This window comes from Peromyscus eremicus, chromosome 12 (assembly GCF_949786415.1).
Source record: "Peromyscus eremicus chromosome 12, PerEre_H2_v1, whole genome shotgun sequence".
In the NCBI taxonomy this organism is placed as follows: Eukaryota; Metazoa; Chordata; class Mammalia; order Rodentia; family Cricetidae; genus Peromyscus; species Peromyscus eremicus.
Genome location: NC_081428.1, coordinates 49,755,226 through 49,780,126, shown reverse-complemented (window position 1 = coordinate 49,780,126; position 24,901 = coordinate 49,755,226). Strand labels below are relative to the sequence as shown.

The 24,901-nt window shown below is 40.8% G+C and overlaps 1 protein-coding gene across 1 annotated transcript; it reads left to right on the top strand.

Moving 5' to 3' along the window:
* Positions 1-3,518: 3,518 nt before the first annotated feature.
* Ccdc80 (coiled-coil domain containing 80) lies at positions 3,519-24,510 on the top strand (the record flags this gene model as incomplete). Its single annotated transcript, XM_059277370.1, has 6 exons — positions 3,519-3,705; positions 14,362-14,498; positions 15,890-16,038; positions 20,381-20,484; positions 22,970-23,050; positions 24,020-24,510. Coding segments are annotated over 6 exons (1,005 nt in total), but the record flags the coding sequence as incomplete, so codon positions are not given.
* Between the last annotated feature and the right edge of the window lie 391 nt (positions 24,511-24,901).

Below are 24,901 nucleotides of genomic sequence, written 5' to 3'. Positions count from 1 at the left end.
TTACTTATACAGTCAGGTTTCATTCTCCTCTGGGACTCATTGACTCAACACACCACTGGAATAGACACACAGACAAGATCACAGCACAACAGTAAATTCAGGACACATGCCCTGAGTTACCGCCATCAAACTGGCAAGAGAGCAAACGACAGGGCCCTTCACTGAGGAATCCTGGGGTAGTCCTTCTAGGAAGAGAAAACTGGAAACAGTTTCCATTTTAAGCACTGTTAGAGATGCTGCCACGCTAGAAAATGGATGTGACAGAGGTGTCAATACACAGGGAAAGGCTCTGACATGTCAGGTGACCAGCTGCCCCCATTTCCCTGTGCAAACTCCATCATCAGATCAAGTGTAAGGAGAAAGTTTTCCATCTGACTTATGGGCTCTGCTTAGATATATTCATGGCCAGGGATCCTCATGTTTCCGAGTTCCCCCTGTCCCTGATGTGGATGATCTCTAGCTTGTGGAATGTGGACCAGCCAGCATGGATCGCAGGATAACTTCAGGGTCTGAGGTCTCAGAGCCTTAAGGAACTTGACATCAACATAAAATATATACATAAAAGAGACACAAAATTTCCATGTGAGTGCACAGGCAAGTAGAGCTGTAATTAAAAGGAGTATGTGTTTGAGATATGGTAGTAGGGTAGGATGTAGGAGACTGGAGGACATGGGCAAACACAGATGGTAGAGTTGGTGAGCTAGTCAGAGGCAGTAGATATGTGCGTGTTTGGATGCATAGCCCCATTCAAGTATCTACGTATATTGTTCAATTCCTGAGACTTTATAAAGCTTGCATAGAGATTGTTCCACGGTAAAGAAGACAAAGGTAAGAGGCTGCAGGCTACCCAAGGGTTGAAGTAAGACAAAAATGCTAGGCCTCCCTCTTTGATGGTGGATGTCACCCTTTCCTCTGTACCACTTTGCCTAAAAGTTGCTTTTATTTCATGGTTGAGAGTGGTCTGATAACAAGGGTAAAGGAGGCTTATAAGCCTGGGCAGAGTGCCTGCAAGACAAGAAGCCAGGAGGTGAATTGTGCAACATGTACATCACCTCCCTGTGAGTTAAAGCGTCCCTGGGCAAAAGCTCCAAGTTAAGATAAGCCTGGAAGGATTTTCTTACTCTGAGATTCCTACTGGACATCCATGACCTGATATCACTGTGTGCATGTGGGAGAAACTGGCATGCAGGGGAGGAAGGGCATCTCTGAGATTATATATTGTCTGAAATTCTTAATTATACATGCCCAGGAGGAGAAGACTGGAGGAACCTTTGAGAATTCTTAAAATATGGCCGTGGACCACAGGGCTCCATATCAAAGAATGAGGCAATGAAATGAATCCTGGGTATGGACATGAAGGGAGAGAACAGTAATTATCATTCATCTAGTGTCTGGGAAGCTGTGCCTTGGAACTTCTTGGAATATATTCTAAATATGGGCTAGGAGTTCAAAATCACAAAATTTTTCTTAGTTCATCATTTTAAGTAGACATGTTTCAGTTCATTTGTTATTTTGCATTTCATGTCTGTTTATATGGACATAGTGGCCAGGAAATATGTTTTAAAAGATATAATCTCCATGAGGAAAAGTATCAAAATTCCACATCTATCTAAAATTTATTCATTGATTCAGACTTAGCCTTAAGGAAAAAAAACTAGCATGGTTCTTAAAAGATACATTGATCATATTTCCACTTGTTAGTTTGTTTTTAATTAGCTATATGTGTTTTGATATGGAAGGAAGAATTTAGAAATTTTATTTTAACTAGACATATTCTAGATTTTTCTTTTTTTGGCTTGTCTTTGCTCATAAACAGACCATTTTGGGATGAACAAAATGTTGTTTAAGTGATGAACTAAGAAAAATTTCTTAAAAAGCAACCCCCAAACCCTTTGCTAATGTCCCACTCACAGGCTTCCAGAAGCATTTTAATTTCCCAGAGGGAGTGTTTTGGAAAGCACAGAGATTTCAGCCGGGAAAGCTTGTAGGCATTAACAAACAACTCTGATGGAGAAAAACCGAACCAACAGCAAGATCAATCTGGGGCCAAATTTACTGGCTATTTTTGATCAAAATAGTTGACAAAGGTTGACGACATAGTAACTTCTCCCACCCCAAATGCTAACCTGGTAGACACAGAACTTTAGAAAGAATTTATAAGTTCTGGTTGGGTGATTAGAAAAGTGGTTGTTAAATTTGAACATGGTCGAGTGCAAGAAAATGTTTACATAAATCAATCAATAAATCAATATAGGGGCTTGCTTCCAAGCCTTCTGGTAAGGCGACAAAAGGCGCCCGCGTGGGGTTCACTGTGGACACCTGCCATGTGAGTTCTGGTTCCAGGAGGTCAACAAGAACCTGGTCATCATCAGAATACAACTTCATGTCCTCCCACTTCCAGGACAAGCAAAGTGTTGTTGCCCATTCTCGGCATGTGGGAAACAGTTTGGGTTTCACCTTGGAAAAATCTATGACATTGGAGAAGGTTCCAGAAAAAAGTCAACTAAAATGATCAAAGGATCAGAGAAGCTTCCTCTTAAAGTAGATTCAAAACATTGAGTCATTCTTAGAAAATGCAAGAGAACCTAGATAATTAGCTAAATACACACACATATCCATGCATATACACAAGCACACATACATACACAAACAAATAAACATGCATACATTTGTACGTAGAATAGTCAAAGCATACTCATTTTAACCAAAACAAAATGAAATACAGCTCCCCAGATGGCTGGAGATCAAAATATCTCTGCTGTATCTTTTCCTCAGAAGTCAAGAGTTATAAAACATGGACGAAACTCCAGATCTGATTTGAAGAGAAAGCTAAAATGAAACAGTTAAGACCATCCTGATGGGGTAGGGCTGGGCTCTAGTATCAAAATCCCCCTCCTTGAGCTGAGTGCCACAAAAAATATCATCTGTGTGGCAAAATATAGCCCCAAAAGCTATCCTAAAAACTGTCTGCAAGGTTGCCTAGTAAAAATTCTGTTCCACAGTGTGCTGGCCTGGCTGTGAAATTTTTTCAACATTATGGAAGTGAAAAAAAAATAGTGATTGAATTAGCCTGATTAGTTAGGATAATGAAGGTCAAAATGGAGGAAGGCAGATAGTTATTGCATGTCAGATATTCATGGAATGTGACAGACTAAGAATAAATATTTCTTTGTGCCACAAATCGGAAAGCCATAGCACAGATGAAATGAAGGCAAATTAGAGAACTGAGTAGAGACATCTAAACTATCTGGACTTGTTTTAGTTTACTTTAAAAGAAAAGAAAAAAGAATAAAAGAGAGAGGATAAATGAAAAAGAGAAAGAAAGAGAGAAAGAAAGAAAGAAAGAAAGAAAGAAAGAAAGAAAGAAAGAAAGAAAGAAAGAAAGAAAGAAAGGTTGTCTAAATGGTCATTTGGGTCTTGATTACGCAACTGTCTAAGAAAGCAGTTTACAGTTTAGGTGCCCTCTGCTCCCACTTGTCTCTGGGTTTGGCCTCATCGTGACTTGAGCACTGTGAACTAATACTTGGCTTGTCCTCCCCTGCCTCCAGCTGATCACCACTCCCAAGGCTGAGAACAACATGTACGTCCAACAGCGGGATGAGTATCTGGAGAGCTTCTGCAAAATGGCCACCAGGAGGATCTCTGTGGTCACCATCTTTGGTCCTGTCAACAACAGCTCCTTGAAAATTGACCACTTTCAGCTAGGTGCTCTTAAGCATTTTATAGTTTTTTGTTTGTCTGTTCTGTTGGTTTTGTTTTTACCCCTTATCTGTGGTGGGCCCGTTATTATGGGAGAGGCCTTGGGCGGGGGTTGGAGGAGATCAGAAGAAACATTGAGATGTCTGAAGGGTCCTCTGGTTGTGATGACAGAGATGATGTCTGTCTATCTATCTATCTATCTATCTATCTATCTATCTATCTATCTATCTATCTATCTATGCAGGCAGGGACACTCTGGCTTAAGATGTCAGCATTTTAAAACAAAGACATGTATGACTCTTTTTTGTTAAGTCAGAAAAGTGGTGGGAAATGAGAAAAGTATTACATAATTGGGGGGAATGCGAGAATATGTGGCCCCTTTCTCTGGGGTCCTGGGTCCTCTTGCCTATGAGCAGCACCGGTCAATATATGCCTACATGCTTTATGCTACAAGTGTTTCATCATGCATGGGGACCTGCCAGACTCTTGGATGCTGGCAAGCCTGGAGGGGGAATTAGCTAGAGTTAGAAACTGTTAGCCTAAACGAAAGGTCGCTGAAAATACGGATTGAACTTCACCCAAATCCTTCTGGAGAGCAGAAGAATTTGCCTGAACTTGAGAGTTTGCACAACTTTTCATAGTGATGATGTGTACGAGGCTCATGGGGCACAGCTCGCCTCAGGCAGCTGAGTTCTAGTTCCCAGCGCTTCCCACGGGCATGCTGCAAGAGTCACTGATTAGTTAAGCCTCACACTCAGAAGGTTGGAACCAGAGGCAATAGTTTCCATAAAACATTTTATGTAACAGTTGTGTGTGTGTGTGTGTGTGTGTGTGTGTGTGTGTGTGTGTTTGTAATTTTGGTCATTTTACCCCCCAATTACTCTCCCTCAAATCCCTCCCTCTCCCACTGAACCCTTCTTTCTGACAAAAGTTTTATCTTTTGGAAAATCTTTCTTAAACATTACTTCACTCCTTTTGTTGTTTAGCTATAATTAAAGTTCTTTGGATTCATTCTTTATATTTCATTATCCTCTATATTTTCCATAAATATATTTCTTCTGAAAGTACATGAAAATATTTTTCCAATTAGTTAGCACAAAATAACTAACATATCTAAGATTTTTCTGATGCAAGATGTTGATACAAATGCCACATCTGTCCTAATTATGATGTCAACTTGATTTGCATATGGACTAGTTTTCTAAACTATGCACTTTTGATTGTGATAACAACCGTTAACATAAGATCAATCGTCTTAACACATGTTTTGATGTAAAATATAGTAGTCTTAGTATAGGCACAATGCTACCCAATGGCTCTCTAGAACTTAGCTGCACATTTTCAGCTATGCATTCTCTTTCATTGGCTCACCATCCCCTGAGGTGGCTACAAAGGACAAATAAATAACATCCATCTTGGTGTCCCACATTAATCACCATGGATCAGTAACTGATTTGTGAACTCTGTCCCTCTGCTACGAATGTTTGGTGATTAATGTCCTCAATCAACAACAACAGCCAGATATGATGCTTTAATCCCAGCACTTGGGAGGCAGAGGCAGGTGTGTCTTTGTGAGTCTGAGGGCAGCCTGGTCCACACGGTGAGACTCTGTCTCAAAATACTGACAGCACCACCAATCAATCAAGTAAAACCAAGAAACGAAGAAGTAGCTCTGGAAGCCAGGAGGTCCACATCCAAAGTTACAACTTATTTGTCACGTGATCTTGGGCAGGTTAGCTCTTAAGTCTTTAAAGAAACCTACTTCACAGGCTGTGGTGATGAAATAAGAGTGTGTACACACACATCCCTGCTGACAATAGGCACTATTCTTGTGGCCATCCTTATCATCCATTGGGTCAGGTGGGTAGTTCAACAATCAAAGGAGCCTTCACAGTTGCCACCAGAAAAACAATTGCTGCTGCTTTCTGCTAATTACAGAATGGTGACTTGCAGTCGCTCTCTCAGGTCAGATTGTCATTAGGACTCTTGATAACTGAGAAGCCCAAGAGAATAACAACATAAAGGCATAGTTAGTGGTTAACCGGGATTCAAACTATTTGTTTCCTGGAGTTTCACGTAGTCGCTTGAGCCAGCAGGCTTCATGATACTCCAGATGTCTGGAGAGGAAATAGGCTTTCAATCCAGCACAGACTGGTACTGGCAGATGATGAAAGTCCTCCCCAGCCAGGGGATCTCAGTGTCAAATGTGCTACCTACCAAGTCTTCCACAAAGTGTTCCCATTCCTTAGTTCAGAGGCGTTTGGAGAAGTCATTACATCTTCGACTTCAGTCTTGGTATGATCATATTATAAGCATCTGGTGCTGCCTTGAAACATTTTTAGCATTATTCTGGTGTTTTCTAGAAATCTAAATTGAATGTGAACTGTAGGGGGCTGAGGGCTTTTTTTTTTATTGTTGTTGTGGTTGTTGTTTTTTCGGAGTTATTGGAAGTCAGGTCATGTAGTTTACCTCTCTGTTCAAAGAGTAACAAACAGTACAGGCCTGATTTGGAGGTAAGGGAGGTTCTCTAACCTAATTCCTGGAGGCCCTTCTCTCCCTGTGTTGTGACCCAGGTTACCCTTACGAGAAAGGCGTGTAGCTCTTTCAGCCAAGACTGGGAGTCAGTTATGGGAAAATAAAACTTGGCGTGAGCCATAGTCTCAGTGAACCAAATCCCAGCTTTGTCTGATTTTCAGCTGGAAGTCTGTCCAGTGGCTTTACTTCTCCTTAAACAGGAAGCAAGTACTGTGTATTTCTCCAGAGTTTTCCTAGGCCTTGAAAGCAGATGCTGACAACCAGATACAGTGTAGGCTGCCCTCACCAGCTGGCCCATCTTGACAAAGGTAGTTGTCACATCTGGTGTGGGCCTACAAACACTAGGAAACTTAAGGTTTCAGACGTTAGTCTAAAGAAAGTCGCAAGGCTTGGGCAAATTCCGACGCCCTTATGGGTTTGCCAGTGGAGAGGATATTATTTATGAGATGTTAAAATGGATTCACATATAAAGTAATTCTTTATTGTTAGTATGTAAAAATGTCACTGTAGCATAAGAATATTGGTGTATATGTTGAGTAGAAAGAGCATAGACAGAATTGATCAGATAGGAAGAAGTCTCTGGGTAATGGTTCTTAACTAAAGGATGAAACAAGGAAGTAGAATACAGCAGGTGGGGATTTTTTTTTTCCTAGAAAAATATAAACTTGAAAAATACTTTGATATTGGTATCAGATCCCCAAATATTAAGGACTATAACACAAGAAATACTTTAAATTCCCTCCCTCCTTCCCTCTCCCTCTCCCTCCTCCTGTTTGTGTTATGTGAAGATGCTTGACCTTCCCCTACATTCAGAGGCCATTGGGAGACATCCAATGTCTTCCTCTATCACTCTCCACCTTATTCCTTTGAGACGGGGTCTCTCTCGGAACGTGAGCATATTGTTCCCACTAGAGGTCCCAGTATGTGCCTGTTTCCACCCACTAATGCTGGAGTTGCAGGTCTTGACAAGGCTGCTAAGGATATGAACTTATTTACGTCTTCATGTTTGTGCAGCAAGTGCTCTTGCCTGCTGGGCTATCTCCCCAGTACTGGTAGCTTCTTCTGAAGGAATGAGTGTTTAAGGGGAATTAATAGAAAGGACACAGAAAAAAAAAATGATGGGTGTGGAATACAACAAGAAGAAGAGACAAAGCATAAAGTACTTCTTCAAATAAAGAATACACACTGATGAATTTTAAACTCACTTTTACAAATAAGGATGACTGAATACATTTTGTCTTCGATTTTATTGAAGAATTATGTTATATGGTGAAGCTCACAATCATCAGTATCCATAACGATCCCCAAATCCTGCTCTCCTTTTGAGGCAGTCCAGAAAAATTGATCCTCTGACTCTAACTGTTGTTTTTATCAGTGGTTGTAGTGTCTGGCAACCACCTTTTCTGGACCTCACCACCCTTAGTAAGGCAGAGTCTGGGTGAGTGGGTTTCCACAGTGTCCATTTGTTTCCTGTGTGTTCATGCAGTCTCTAATTATCGATAGTATCTAGATAGGCTACAAAGCCTAGCACCCATTCACTCACCTTATTCCACCACTCTCGGCCTTTAAGATCAAATGGACCAGTGTTTAGGTCAATAAGGAAGATAAAAGAATATAGGTCAAGTGTGTAAAAAAAAAGTCTCTGGAGAATGTGGTCTAAAGATAAGTGATTCCCTGTCAAAAGATGAGCAGATAAAGAAAACATGGTATATAAACTCAAAGAAATTTTCGTAACCATTAAGAAAAATGAAATTTGTGGAAAAGTGGATGCAACTAGAAATCATGCTAAGCAAAATAAACCAGACTCAGAAATACAACTAAATATTTTCTCTCATTTGCAGAAGCTAAATTTAAACTTTTATGTGTATACGTGTATGTATACATAAAAAAATAGGCTTAGATGTAAAACTGCTATAATCAGGGATAATACCATAAATGGCAGAAAAAATTTAAATAGTGGGTTTATTAATGGAGAAACCTTAGGAAATCAAATTTATGTCATTCTCATTTGGGAAACTGAGGTATTTTATCTTCATCTAACTTTTGAAGGAGTTGATACATTTTATATATTTATATAAGAAGTTATACATAGATGGTTCTTGAATCGGTGCCTGATCCTTTCACCCTATAACTCCCTGCCCTCTGCAGGCAACCATATATACACACATGTAAAGACAGATATACACATACATATACGTATATATGGAAAGAGAGAGTCACTAAGTTGCCCAGAGTGGCCTGGAACTCACTTTCTAGTCCAGATTGGCCTTGAAATTACCATCATCCTGCCTCAGCCTCCTGGGATTCCAGATGTGCATCACCAATGTGTTGAGAGAAGCCATAGTTCTGATATTGAAATAGAGGGCTGAAATACAGTGCATGGAGGAAGTCTTTTTTGTTATTTGTTTGTTTGTTCATTTTCTGAGATAGGGTTTCTCTATGTAAAATTCCTGGCTGTCCTGGAACTCACTTTGTAGACCAGGTTGTCCTCAAATTCATAGAGATCTGCCTGCCTCTGCCTCTTAAATGCTGGGATTAAAGGTATGTGCCACCACCGCCCGGCTGGAGGAAGTCTTAATAGATATATTAGTTAAGTTACACTGGATCCATAACATTAATGGCCTTATATGCTATGATAAGAATTCAGGTTTTCTTCTGTGAGATAGTAGCTTTCTGTCCTTTGAGTACATTATACTTAGCTAGGAAACCTGTTAAATGCAGCTCACTTGGCCTTACCATGAGGAATTCTAATTTGATTGGTCTGGATACAAAGATTGAAAAGGTAAGCTTCCAGGGACTGTGATGAAAGTGGGCGATCCATTCCACATACCAGAAAAACAGCTGGTGAAGAGAGGGAGGTGCCACAGCCACAGTAAAGAGTGAAATGGCTCTGGCATTGGTGAATGGCTTTAGAGATGCAGAGTGCAGTTCTTACCTCCAAGGAAATAATGGAGTTCATGATGGTATAAATATGAGAGATCATGGCCCGTGAACATAGATCCAGGTCACCTTGGATGGCCTGCTCTAATGTGGAAGAGGGTATGTGAACTTTCATAGAGACAGAACAAAAAAAACCTTGTAAATCAATGTGTTAATTAAATACATTGGTGGTAAGATCTTGTTAGTAGTTACAGCAGACCAGAGCAATCTATAGGTTTCAGATGTGTGTGTGTGTGTGTGTGTGTGTTCTAATGTGTGCCAATGTGTGTAGCAATCAGAGGTTGATGTCAGATTTCTTCTTTACTCTTCATCCCCTTTTACTCCTTTCCTTTTTAAGACAGGGGCTCCTCACTGTGTAGCCCTGGCTGGCCGGACACTCTATTTGTAGACCAGGCATTTTTGAGACAGATTCTCTCACTGAACCCTGCTTGCTGATTGGCTGGACTAGCTAGCTAGTACACCCCCATGCTCAGCCTTTTACATGAGGACTAAAGATCCAAACTAAAGTCCTTATGCTTGCTTCCGTGGCATATGAGTCATCTCCTCAGCGCCAGATATTATCTTTTAACATTCTTAGCTTCAGGGTTGGTGGAAGTTAGAGATCTGCTGAGTAATACATTCCAAAAGCTTTACTAACCGTCAGAAAGATGCTAGGTCAAATACGTTTGGGAGTAAGTGGATATGAAGGAAACTAAAGATAGCCTGAGATAATTTTGTCTCTTAATCTGCAACATTCCATTTCTCCCCAACTATAACATTGTAGTCAGTCATCAGTCATTCAGAGACTGTGCACTCTCCAGCACAGATATGGCTTCCTTGAAAAACTTCAGTTCACAACTTGAACTTAGGGAAAGGTGAGATGAAAAGAAATCGTGGATGCCACAGAGAGGAAACAATCACAGGCTGGGGTTGTGAACCATTTGGACCATAATGCGAAACGTACAATTCCTTAATAGCTTATAATTGAAACTATTTTTTTTTTTTTTTTAGTTCTACTGTACTGTCTATAGTCAATCAAATACATGAAAAAACTTACTGAATTGGGCCACTGGTTTTGGGGATCAGGATTCTTGAGGGATGAGGAACCAGGCAAACATCCCATCACTAGGCTACTGGTAATAGTGAGAAACAGTTCACCTCCACAGTCTGGCCCTTGCCTTGATAATCCTGTTCCAAATGTCACAAAACAGACTTGGATCTGTGAGTCATTTTAGCTGGACTAGGAGACTGTGAATGGTTTACAGGACTTCCTTAAAGAACGGCTACTTGGAGGTCTTACAGCGCTTCCCAAGAACAAGCGTGCTTAGGTAGAAGTGGACAGCCTTAAGCACCTGTGCTTTTTATGCTGCTTCCCCCACCTGAGGCGCATACATTTAACCCTGCTCTGATTTGCACAGAATGCAAGAATGGCAGAGACCCGTGGCTAGAGCAGGCAGCCAGAGAGAGGAGGTGGCCTCATATGCACCTTCCTCAGAATTTGGCTTGGAGTGGGTTCTGTCCTGCTGTATACTTGCCTCCATCCTCCTTCAATCCAGCATTGATCAAAGCCTTCAATGTTTTCCCTGGGCAGATTTCTTTCCTCAGGCCAAACATGTAGACATTTCAGTAGCCTGCAAGTGTGAAACGTTTTATTTCTAATATTTGGCTGGATTATTTCTGAAAACATTTTGCTTGAGAGGAGAAACCAGATTGTGAAACAGGCTTCTTGCCAGTTAGAACAAAGTTTGTCTTAGATCTTGAACCAGGGTCCTTTTTGCGGATGATTGTGAGGTGTGTGTGTGTAGCACAGAGTGGGCTGTATGGGAATAAGTTGTGTTGTCTGAGTCCTACCCTCATTTTACTTCTAGTCATTGAACAAGTCAGTCCTCTTTTCTTTCTCAGAGTCTGTTACAGTTGTGGTCCCTGAGAAAGAGACCCTGACACTCTGAGTTTTGAATGTAAGGAGGTTATGGGGAGTTAATTCCTTTCCTCCATTCCTGTGAGGGAAAGGAACGCAAGGATAGACAAAGGGTGATTTTGAGCTCTAATGTGGTTGACACTTAGGGCTGTCAGTTTTGAGGTGAGGGAAATGCCTTTTATATCTGCTCTCCCTGCCTGACCTCACACCCACCACTGCCCTTCAGCTGTGTGTGACTGGAGGAAAGGCAGCTCTTCGTTAAGAAGAGTAACTCTCAGGGAGGGGAATCTAGCTACAAATATAGAAAACTCAGCTCTGAAAGTAGGTGGAACTGAACAGCATCCACTATGGTTTTTTAGATTCATCCTCAGTGATGTAATGGAGCCAAGACTCACAAACCTCAGCAGCATATTATATAAAAAATCCACTTGGTAACAAGTGTTCAGCTACAGGGTTCAGCTGGTCTGGATTGGTTAGGTTTATGTATGTACCTGTACTCAGCCGTAAGTCAGCTGCGTGAGTCTGCTGACCTCATCTGGGATGCTTTGAAACCTGTTTGTGAAGATTTAGAATATTAACCACAAGGGACATTTTTATTTTTTCATAGTTTTATTAACATATTAATTATGCATAATAATTGGTGTGTGTGCCCCAGTTAGTTTCATTAGTGCTCTTTACAGATAAATGGATGAGAGTGTGTTTATAGAAACATGGGGACTTTATCAGTGTCTACACTGAAGAAAATGGTCTCTCCCCTCCCCCTCTACCGTTAACTACAATAAAGCTTGATAGAACAACAGAGCCCTATAATCCTTTCTCCATTCAGTGACTAGGTGTTGATGGGTGCCATCTTGTACAGGCATTCATGCTGGCATTTTTCTTTTGCCTTAATTGTTTTTAACCAAGAATAATATCATATTACACATTTAATTCTGCCACTTATTTTGTATACTGAAGAAGATATACTAAAAACAAACAAAACTACTACATCAACATAACAATTTTTAACTAGTATATATTTTGTCAACAACAACAGCAAACTGTATAATTGAAAAAAAATAGATATGTGATCTATATAATATGTCCTATCATATCCTTTTGCATTTTTCAGACAGGGCTTGGTCCTCATACAGCTCTTTAGGTCCTGTGTCTGTGGACCACTTGCATGACACCGTTACAACTCTGGAAAGGGAAATAGATTTCTTTCTACTTGTACTTTGTTTTGGAGAAATCAAGCTACTTGTCTATATTTTTTCAGGTAGCCTAATCAAATGACTCAAAGTAGCAGTTTAACTGTAATCGCCCTCTTACCAGGAAAGTAATGGATATTATTTTCAGCTTCAATCTTGTATTTGCAAAATATCCTCTAGCACAGCATAGCACTTTGGTACTGTCCACGTTGATAACTCAGACTCTTTGTGCTAATATTTATGTTGTCATATATTCACTAATTTTATTTTTCAGATTTATCCTTAATAAGAGGGATTATTTTGAAAATACAATTTTAGGTAAAGTTGAGGGAAACACTAACCTATTTTGAAGAGGAAGTAAATATAGATATCTTTTAATTTACCCTGGAGTTATATACTGATAAACTCGTGGTGACCTGGAAGATTATAATACAGACACACATTTAGGGCCTGCAAAGCAGCACAGCAGATTGAGACTCTTGTATGAAGACTTTACGGCCCGAATTCAATTCCTTGATCTCACTGTTGGCAGGAGGGAACTGACTCTTGTGAGAACCAACTCCTGAGAGTTGTCTGCCACACCCATGCTGTGGCATGCACACATGGCACCTGTACACACACACACACACACACACACACACACACACACACACACACAAATTAAAAATAAGAAATGCATTTAACCTACCGATTTTCTAAGCTCTAAGGCACAGCATAGTAATACATTATGCTACATGTTCAGCTCTTACCCATGATCCAATGGGTTCTGGAGCCTTGACATCACGAACAAATATTAGGAAAAGATAAAAATTCAAAGCACAGCTTGACTGAGTGGGTATCACTTTCACTCTATCACCAAGTTGAAAAAACTTGAAGTCAAACCACAAGTTAGGGACAGTCTGTAAAGCTGCCCTGTCCTTAGAAATGTTTAAATACTTTCCAGTTATGTAACTTGCATGTTAAGCCGTAGACACCTTGGGTCTTGTCCTCTGGCTGGTTTTTGTCATCTTGACATAGGCTAGAGTCATTTTGGAAGGGTGAATCTCAACTGAGAAATGTCCCTACCAGATTGTCTATGGGCGACCCTGTGATACAGTTTCTTGATTGATGATTGATGTGGCTGGCACTACTGTGGCCCTGCTAGTGCCAGCCTTAGCCTGGTGGTCCTGGGTACTAGAAGGGAGTAGGCAGAACAAGCCAGGAAGAGCAAGCTAGTAAGCAGAATTCTTCCATGGCTTCTGCATCAGTTCCTGTCTCCAGATTCCTACCCTGTTTGAGTTCCTGTCCTGACTTCTCTCAGTGATAGACTGTGCTGTGGAACTGTAAACTGAAATCTACCGTCTCCTTCCCAAGCTGCTCTTGGTCACAGTGGTTTTTTCTCAGCAATAGAAACCCTAACTAAGTAAGACATTGATTTTCATGTTTCCCATTGACTCAGGAACTATTCTGAATTATAACGGTTTCTTTGACTGAAAACTTGAATGATGCGTAGTCTTCCAAAGACTTAAATTTTGCTTGAGATTGTGTTCATTTGCAAAATTTGTATAGTGAAGAGTTTAACTTCCTTTAGAGTCAAAAGGAACCTGGGACTGGTTTGGAGCATAAACTATTTTTCTCTATGGTGCATGTTTACTGAACTCCAAAGTTAATTATATGCTGAAAGAGGAACAGACACAGACTTCAGACTCAGAATTATCTATAGTGGAAGTGAACCTTAACAAACATGTCTGGTCTAGTTTCCTGGCAATTTAAGTGAAGACTCATACTTTGGCAGGATGGACAGTTTTCTAGGAATGCTAGGCAGCCTTAAGGCTAACACTTCTGATTCACATGAATCGGGTGGGTAGAGATGGGTTTGCCATTCTTATAGGAGTGGTTTTCAATATTATTTTACATACTCATTTGGTTGCTTTATATCTACCAATTTGCTATAGAACTGATTTAATTAGTACTGTTTGCACATATTGAGAGTTAAATATATATAACTAGGAAGTATTATCTGACTTGAGCTGGTTGAAAGTTCAGTGTCTCCACTCACTCTCTTCTCAATGTTTTCTGTTTTGCCATACTCATTTTTATTCACATTTTGTTGACCTTAAGATAATGAGAAACCTATGCATGTGGTGGATGATGAGGACTTGGTGGACCAACATCTCATCGGCGAGCTGAGGAAAGAGTATGGAATGACCTACAATGACTTCTTCATGGTGCTGACAGATGTGGATTTGAGAGTCAAGGTAAGGGCTCTTGCTGTGGGTGATGTGGTGCAACTCCTTGGAATATAAACTATGGTTCCCTATGGTCAATGCGTTCACTAGATGTATAATTCAACACAAACTATGCCATGGTAGTAAGGTTTTGAAATGGTCCTAGTATTTCAGTTGTCTTACAAATTTGTATTCAGAAATGATCTCTTAGATTGGGTTGAGATTAATTTAGCCCAGTTATGTGACTCAGACCAAATCCTTCCATCACACAATGCTGCAAACTTACCAGACACTAGTTAAATGACTGTAGTGATCTAAGCCCTGAGAATAAAAGAGAAGGAGGAATGCCTTCCTTCAAAAAACCTGCACTTACCACAGATCCCATTATGGAAAGTCCTGACTTAAGATAAAAAAGACTACAAGGATTTTCCATCAACTTTCTTTCTGTAGGGACAAAGTTTCTAACCCATCGAAAACTGAGTTATGCAGTCATAATAATAATAACAAAATAGCTAGCTTTTATCGCCACTTTTCTTGCACCAAGCACTTTGCTCAAACCTATGCAATCCTTGTCTTAAAGATATAAATTAAGTACCAGTGTCTCGTTTCAGAGAGAGAAAAAACAGTCCCAGAATGGGTAAGTGCCTTGTCTGAGTTGATCCGGCTAGAATTAGATTTCATCCCGACAGAGGCTAGCTACAGATCTCACTGTCTTCATCATTCCAGGATGCTGATATTATAAGATGTTGGGGGAGGGGTGCTGTCTGCACCATCAGAACAACTGGCTTGACCTGCAGTATTATTGTGGTCCTGGGGAGACATCACTCCATTAACGTGTTCCACACATGTGTTGCCTCACCTCTCACAGGAAAAGTTGGACTAGATGATCTCTAAAATGAAACCCCATTGAGGCCAAGTTGTAAGACACACTCAGATGGCCCCTCATATTGGTTCTGCTGAGCAGGGCCCATATCCACATCAGGTGACTTTTAAAAGTATGGGTAGCTGGGATCCAAGGAAATGAACGTCATTGTCTGTAAATAAAACAGAATTTGATGGGAAAGTCAAGTTAAAAACTCTAGGATGCCGTGCCATTAGTTTCTCTATGTTAGTGTACTTACTGTTCCTCACTTCTTTGGTTGTGTCATAAACAGGGACCAGATTAGTGCTAGGCATGTGGGAGTGAATGTAGGGTTTGTATGGTAGGGAAGATATGGATCATTTGTAGTAAAAGAAGACAAAAATAATTCGTTATAAATACACCAATTGCTTCCTGGAGTCCTGATTTTAAGCAATTGGCAGAGAGTACTATTGCAAAAGAGCATTTATAAACCATCAAACCCTCTAGGCTCCAAATCAAAAAGTTCCCCAAACCTCGCTAGATGGTATAAATGATATGTACCCTATGCTTTCTTAAACAGCAATACTATGAAGTGCCAATCACGATGAAGTCTGTGTTCGATCTGATCGATACTTTCCAATCCCGAATCAAAGACATGGAGAAGCAGAAGAAGGAGGGCATTTCCTGCAAGGAGGACAAGAAGCAGTCCCTGGAGAATTTCCTGTCCAGGTACATCATCTTTGTGTTCTCAGGAGAGGCTAGCGCCGTTTTGCTTGGAATGAGCTCAGAACCAAAGAAACCTGGCACTTCGCCTGTACTTATGGGAGAGTGCTCGTCTGTGTCTGAGCACCTTGTCTGCTGGGCTTAGTCGTGAGTGTCTGGAAATGGTTCTGGTTGCAAGGCTCCAACTATGAAGGTTGATTTGGTGATACTGGATGGGTCTCTTCTGTTCCTTTGTTCGGTACAGAGCAAATTCAAAACTTCCAAGAGGATTGCTTCATACAGTCAGTGAATCTAAGACGCTGTGAACATGATTTTTTTTTCTTCATGAGCCTACTTCCATTTCCAAATGGGATTTGATATACTGTGCTTGATTTTCCACATCCTTGCAACAAGACAATGAAAGCCTCACTAAATCCCTAAAAGTAGAACTCCTCTTGACCTAGCTCCAGGATTCTCTGGGGAGTATTGTGTACTCACAGCCCTTTGACAGCAAGGGGTAGGAGCATCCCCCAGAGAAGAGAGTAAGAAAAGCAAAATGACAATTTCTTCTTTGCTCCATGCCTTTCTCAATTTTGAGTGAAAATTTCATTAGGATTTTGAGGCCCTAAGAGAGATGAAATTGAAAAATACACTCGCAACAAATAAAATCACAGAGACCTCAATAAAAACACTACCCCAGGTGTACTTTGTGGCTGAGGGTCTCCCAAAATGAAGCAAACATTTTCTGGAGGCTCAGTGTGAAATGTGTGTCACATGGGCTGAATCTTCACACATTGCCTCATGTTAGTCAGGGTCTCAGGAATTCAAGGAATAGGAAGCGAATAACTTGAATTCCTGCAGACCCAGGAGACTTGGGGCCCTTAGGGCATAGTGTCTCATCTAAAGAAGGTATGATTTAGCATTCATATGAGGATTCAGTCTGCAACACATCCATTATGTTGACCCTGGGCTTCTCAACTCATCTGCTTTAAAAATCTTTCCACTGTAAAATGAAAATAATGGTAGGAGGGGCCCCTCCTCCATCCAAGTCGCTGTATACTCACCCGTGTTGGTACCAAGAACTTCACCTGGTATACATTCAGATGTAAAATGTTGCCCATAGGTTCTTGTGTTTGAATATTTTCAAATGCTCCCCCCACACAATTGTGTTCACTTAGATTTCAACTTGTGCTATACTTCCTAATTATTCAATTACACAACCTCATGTGTAGTTACAAATTTGTCATTACACAAAATTCTTTTAACATTCACAAGATCGTGTGTGTGTGTGTGTGTGTGTGTGTGTGTGTGTGTGTGTGTGTACATATTCACTCACAGGTCTTGTGCATGGTGTCATAATCTCTATAAGTCTGTATTACAACTGCTCTGTTGTGTCCAGAAAACCCTTTCCTTGAAGTTAACCACCTCCTCTGAACCTAAAACCTCCCTGCACCCTCTCTCATGGTAGACAGAAAATCTCACTAACTAGCTGAAGAGAGGTTGACACTTCGTGGCTGCTTGGAGAGTGAGAGTCGGGGTTTTTTAATGGTGACCCTTGGTGAGTCAACCACACTCCTAAAAGTAGTTGGACAATGAACATTGCACTTAATGGCTTTTAAAAAGAAGAAGAAAAAAACCTGGAAGTTGAGTGTGTAGGAAGTTATGAGTGGGAGGATAAATCTGGGAGAGTTGGAGGGTAGAGAGGGTAGAGAATATGATCAAAATATACTATATGAAATACTCAGAGAATTAATAAAATATCTTAAAATTTTAAACAGAATAACGTATTACTCGATGGCAGGAATAAAATAGCCCTGTGTTGGAACTCTGCCTCCCTCCCCCAACTCTTTGATCGTGAGATATTGGGCTGATTTTTTTAACTGCCTTGGGATTCAGTTTTCTAATTTGCAAAATGATAATAAGTGTTCTTGTTCTTAAAATCACTGTGAAAAGGTAATTGAATACTAAAGGTAGCAAGGAGCTAAAACCTAGCACCAAGCAAGTAACCAATAAGTGCTAGCTATTACAGTATTCCAGGATGTTGTTCAGGCCCTGTACCACACATAGTCAGCGAGAGAAACTCAGTAGACCATTAGGAATTGAAACCTAGGCAAAGAGAAAAAGGAAAAAGAAAAAACCCTGAAATTGGGGGTGGGGGGAAACGTTCTATGACTAAGCCAGTCCCTAAATGGGAATTTTCCTTGAATTTGCTGACTTGTTGGTGAGATGGCACAGCCTGGTTTCAACTGACCAGACCCTGAAACCAGTCTGGTCTTTAGCACTATATTTTACGCTATAATTAGCCTTCCCTGAGACAGAAGCCCCAAAGAGTGGGCAAATGCACACTACTTTGGTATGCCAGTTAAAAGAAGCAAACACATGCAGACCTTGTAGGGTTTCACTGACTGAGAAGCTGAAGTGACAGAAGAACTATTTGCCCCCAAATGGGGACCTAAGCAGGGTCACAACTCTTGTCACAGACAGGCCTTGGACGCTTTTTCCTTTAGTGCCTTGGGCTGAGGCCTTGGATCCCTGTGCGCGAAGTCCCGTCATTCCTGATGGGAAGCAACCTTCTCTGGGTTGTATCTGAGACAGGGCGTCCCATCCCTCTCCCATCAAAACCTCATTCAGCGGCACATACAGGTAAACAAGTCAAAACAGACCTCACTAAAATAGCTCAATGGCTCCATGGAGGCCAGAGAGGCTGGCCTGGTTAGATCCTGGCTGGGGGCCAGGTCTGGTCTGGCGCTCCTCCTAAGGAAGCAGGGAAATCCAAAGGCCAACCGTGCTGCAGACGCAGCCACTGCCGCCGCCGCCACTGTTCCCTTTCCCAGGGACCTCTGGACCGTCTCATATGCTCCTTTCCCTCTGTCTGTGCCAAAACATTCATCTCCTTATCCTCAGTGGAGACTTGTTTTTCTTTCCCTTTGAAGAAAAACAAGCAGAGGAAGCGAATGTAATGTCGCAGCAAGCAATTCTTGGCAAGGCTTGGGAGACAGGCATCCATTCAGAGCTTATATTTCATTAGACTATTATTTCCCCTCATTCACCAAAACCACTGTTCCCTCCAAGAGGCCATTCTCTTTGGGGTCGAAAACTCTCATGTTCACACTGAAACTAGACAGGGCATACGGAGAGAAACCATGCGCTCAGGGATTGTTAATACCTGCTGGCTGCCTGCACCTGAGGCAGGAAGCAACACCCCCAAACCTTTCCAGTTTGAGACAACGCCATTCAGCTCTTCCTTGGAAGCATACTTCACACCACCCTGGGGACCCCGAGAGCATGACTGAAGCATCGTCATCCTTAAGCCGATACTTTGGTACCACCTTAGGTTTACTAGTTGGGCAAATCACTCCCTTCTTAATGTCTCTCTCATCATTCAGAAACCGGGTTAAATAAAGCTTGCTTTCTTGAGCCTTAGTGAAGAACACTCACTGCGGAGTGAATGTGGGCTTTAAAATGACACACTGACACAAGGATCAGATAGATTGTCACGTGGCGCAGTGATGGATGATGTCCAAGGTATGTGAATGACAGGCTTTTAAACTGGGAGCTGCAAATGAAGACACCGTTTCCCAGATCCATGCCATCATACGGATAACATACTGACGGGTTTTGGAATTTAATTTTGTAATACCCCTTTGAAGCAGACACTGATATTTTCAATTCTAGAAATCAGGGAAAAGTGAGGCTTAGTTCAATTGCGTGACATGTGCAGAGATACCCAAAAGGTAGTGATGACAAACTTGAATTCAAGTTACCACATACAAGATAAAAGCTCTATTAGTGCACCATGACAGCTGTACTAACAGTAGAAGCTGGGTTTGCTAAAATCCCATGGCTTTCCACTTCCTAGGGGCAGTTGCATTGGCTTTTATTACTGATAATAAGATAGAGATCAGAACTTACATTTACCTCTAGAGTAACAACTGGCCGCTAAGGAGAGGACACAGGCTTTTATTTTCTTTTAGTGACTTTCCCGTTCTTCTTGCTGCCATGGTCACTCGCTTAAAATTTAGCAGTCTTCTGTATGAAAATTTGTATTCTCATTTCCTGATGCCTGCTGAACTCCACAGGCACCCTGCTGGGACTCTAATTCTCTTCAGCACTCCTGTGTCATCTTGGTTTTGCTGCCTCCCTCACACTTTCGACTAGTCTTCCTTATAACTGAGAGCTTCACTTTACCCTAAGTGACCTCACGGTGACCATGACCCAACACACCACGCAGGCATACTGTGGGAAGGTTCTACGGGCCAGGGATTTTTATTCTGGGAATGGAAAAACCCAGCAGCCAATGTTGCTCTGCGTTCTTACACTGGCCTCTGTTGTCTGAAGCGGTCACAGCAGCCTCGTGCATCTTTTCCAGGTTCCGATGGAGGAGGCGGTTGCTGGTGATCTCTGCCCCTAATGATGAAGACTGGGCCTATTCACAACAGCTCTCTGCCCTCAGTGGTCAAGCATGCAATTTTGGTGAGTAGGAGGCACCTCCTTTCTGCTTTCCCATACCACTCTCTTTCTGGATGATTCTAAACTGAAACAGAGCCTTAGCTCATCCAAATATACCGTAATCCAGATGTAGATTCCCAGACACATACTCTACCTATTGAATGTGAAGTTGCTTTCAAAGTACTGTTTTAGTCAACTATAGGTCCCCTCACCTTCTTCCTTTCACATTCTATACTGAAAGTATCTACTGCTTTACTTTTAATTATCTTTTATTTCTTTTTAAACATGTCTCAAGATGATGATATACAGGCACCATTGCCTATTTGATACTTGGGTACTGGCTGCTAACACTGGGTATTTCTCCATAAATTGATCTTGTTCTGAGAATTAATGAAAGAGAACCTTATTTTTTTTTTTAGAGACAGAATATCACTATGTAACTTCAAATCCTCCTGCCATATCCTCCTCTGTGCTAGAATTATGGGTGTGTGTAACTGTGCCTGGTTCTGAACCTTATTAAGTCAAGTCAAAAAGAAAAAAAAAGTTTCTTTTCTCCTTGTTGCAAATCCCTCAATGTTTTGAAAAATAACATGGTACTTTACTTATTAAACATTAGGGTAACTGAAAGCACTTGTATTGTTTTTAATCTGGCCACAGATACATATGCACAGTACATAGAACTTATTACTAGGTTCAGTGTGAAATGGGATCATGGTGAAGTCAATAGTGCCATGTCACAGCTGACATCCATGAGCTGTGCAGCTGCAGAGAGAGCACCCTGAGTCATTAGAAGTATGGAGGGTTGGTTTGGTCATTGATTTCAAAGTTCATCACTACAACATTACAAATCAAGACAGTTTTGATTCTTCCAGTGGGAAGAGCCATATCTACAATCATGCTGCAGCTATAAAACTGTCCTTGATTTTTGAAGGAAGGGTCTTCATGTGATTTGTGAAGCATTATCAGGACCAGGCTCTGTGGTATGGCCCAGTGCCTCTAAATTATAAGCACTTTTCGATTGTAAGATGTGAAATACTCAAAGGAAAGCAGAAAGCAAGCTCCAAATGGTAAGACAATTCAAGAACTTCTCACTTATTCTCCATTCATCCAGGCTAGTAATTTGCAACTATTGACATAGAATATTTGATTGTGTCAATATTCTGAATTGTATTTTAAATGATTGGGAGTCATCAATGGTACTAGTAGTGAAAGGTGTTCTTAGGGCAACCAAGAATTCATCACAGTAAAAATGTAAATCAAAACAAATCCCATTTTGGTGGCACATATCTATAGTTTCAACAGCAGGAGGCTCAGACCAGGAGTTTGCGAGTTCCAGGCCAGCCTGGGCTGTGGAGTGCCACCCAAGTCAAAAAACAATGATAGCAAACAAAGTCATTGCTCCTTTTCCGTAGATGTCTTTTCAAGAACTAAGAGGTGTTTATTTTTATTTTTATTTTTATTTTTATTTTTATTTTTATTTTTATTTTTATTTTTATTCTGGCACAGAAAGCCTGGGCCACTCGAGTGCAAGCAAAGCCTTTTGTTACTCACAGGAAATGTGAACAAATCATGCTTTCCAGGAGTCATTAAATTCATGATCATCCCTTCTGAAACTATGACTCACTGGTGTTTGGAATAGCATGCTTCACCTTTCCAGGAAAAGATAAAGGTGGAAAACTAAACAAAACTGTGGGAAACAGCATTTTGCCTTGACTTTGGCTCCTCCTTACGGGAGCCCTCCCACATAGAAGCTTTTCATTTTCTCCCCCGGGCAACATACTCCACTGATCTTATCGTTAGCGCCGAGCTATTACCCCTGCTAGACACTTCATCCTGATGTTTTCTTTCTGAATCCCTTCTCATGCTTTTCATCTTCAAAAGAATTCCAACAAGCTATCAAGGCATGACCTTCCCTCCCTTGCTGAAACCTTAGCTAAAGATGGGAAGCAAGCTGTGCTCGCCTGGGGTTCCCCTAGGCATGCTGTGTGTGAGTAAGAACGTGCCAGTCAAGTGAAGTACCTATCCTGTGACTGACTCTTTAAACATCACGCACCTGGTTTGTGTGCCTTTTCTGAGGGCAAGGTATCCATCAAAGGTGTCAAAACTTCAGGCTTAAGTTGTTTTTTGTTTTTTTCAGAATATCAATCATTGTGCTGAGCTCACATTAGGTATTTTACTACCAATAGTTTCATATTTGGGTGTTTTATAGAGAGAGTCATTTTAAGAGCAAATTCTTCTGTTTCATCCCACCCATCTCATATGTAAAACCACTTGATTCTTGCTAATCCTAAAATCTGTAACTGTTTTTTTTTTTTTTTTTTTTCAGTTTTAAAAGCGTTTCCTATCTTTTGGAAACATCGAAAACAGATTATTCTACTTGGCTTTTTATGTTCCGCATTCTTTTCAAATTTTAATTGACTTGAAAACTCACCAGTTGTCAGGTTGTGGGAAGTAAAAGCTGTTTTCAGATCTTCTCCTCTAATTTTGTGGCTTTATTCTCCTGTGTCAGGTCTGCGTCACATAACCATTCTGAAACTTTTGGGCGTTGGAGAGGAAGTTGGAGGCGTTTTAGAACTGTTCCCAATTAATGGTAATGTTTCATTATTTTAAAACATTATGAATTAGCGTTAAGTTTAATTAAATCATGTTAAGCTATATGCAAGCAGGAGGTATACCTCAAAGAACAGCGTGTGTGCACAAACATGCTTGTGTGCCCATGATGTGTATGTGTCAGGGGCAGGACTAAGGACTAATCTTGGTTTTGATACAAAATTATTCAAACTAACAGTAAAAAATATCTATTTTTATAATCAAAATCATGCTTTTTGTCTATAAAGAATTTAAAGTTTTCAAAGTGTTTTATGTTCTGTCATTTAATCTCATGATTGTTTTATGAGGTTGTATCAACTTGATTTCCTTTCAAGGGATAAGGAAATGCAATAAAAGGCTCAAAGAAGCTGAAGAAAGTGATTACAGACTGAAGGTTTCAGAAGGTGTAGCAACTCCTTCTTCCTACTGAAATAAATGCCAGTGTATGAAATAGTTGGCAGAGTCCCAGCGTAGACCCCCGAGAAAGCCTCAGTTCCCCTCTCCTCTTTTTTCTTTTCACACATGCTACTAGTTTAGTTTCAGTCATTGGTTTTTCAATACAATTGGTATTTTTCACCCTGGACAACAAAACAAGCTTTCTGCTGTTTCTTGAAAGGAAAACGAGAATGCCAAGAAGCAAGTTAATTGGAAAGGTGTCTAGAAATAGAAGCATCATTGTTTGTCAGTGACAGATTGTAAAGACGATGTTGCAGGGTTAAATTAAGGTCTGGGTTCTGTATTTTGCAACATTCTCAAAAGAGATGCCCGGTGTTTCATAGTTTGACACTAACAACCTTGCACAACATGGCATGTAATTTCTAGTTGGACGCTCCTGGCAGACAACTGGATTTTGAGCTAAAGAGAGCAGATTTCTGGGTCTTCTGCTCTTCCAATGATTTCCTCTGGCTTTGTTATGTCTGTGAACTCTTGACTCTTTAATCCACTAACAACCATTCCAATGCTTTTCCAGGGAGCTCCACTGTTGAGCGGGAAGATGTGCCAGCCCACCTGGTGAAAGACATTCGCAACTATTTCCAAGTGAGCCCAGAGTACTTCTCCATGCTTCTAGTTGGAAAAGATGGGAATGTTAAGTCTTGGTATCCTTCTCCTATGTGGTCGATGGTCATCGTGTATGACTTAATTGATTCCATGCAACTTCGGAGACAGGAAATGGCCATTCAGCAGTCACTGGGGATGCGCTGCCCAGAAGATGAGTATGCAGGATATGGCTACCACAGTTACCACCAAGGATACCAGGATGGCTACCAGGATGACTACCGTCATCATGAAAGTTACCACCATGGATACCCTTACTGAACAGAAATATGTAACCCTATTCCCATCCAGTTTCCCCTTCATCTGCTAAAGCTGTGTGTGGTCAGCTACATAAGGGAAGTCGTCCATACTCTACATTCTCTGCCCTTTTCTTTCAAGATTAAAGAAACAGTAAACTTTCCCCTACTCATGAGTTGTTATTAAGACATTTAAAAGAATTCTCTAACTTGAGAGAGGGAAATCTGGTGCTAAATAATTGTACTGAAAAAAAATAGGTACTATTTCTTTCTTTTCTTATAATAGCTATTATTTGATATGAAAATTTCTATAAAGTGTTTTTACAATCTTTTCATCATTTTTGTATCAATTTGTAAGTAAAAACCGTGTTAAAGAAAATAAAGATCACAGTACAGATGTTTACAGAAAACATCTGCACAGACACAGAAGACAGCAGATGGCTGCTTTTTTTTCTTTTGAGACAGGGTCTCTCTGTGCAGCTCTGACTGATCTAGAATTCACCATGTAGATCAGGCTGGCCTCAAACTCACAAGGCCCACTTGCCTCTGCCTTCCAAATG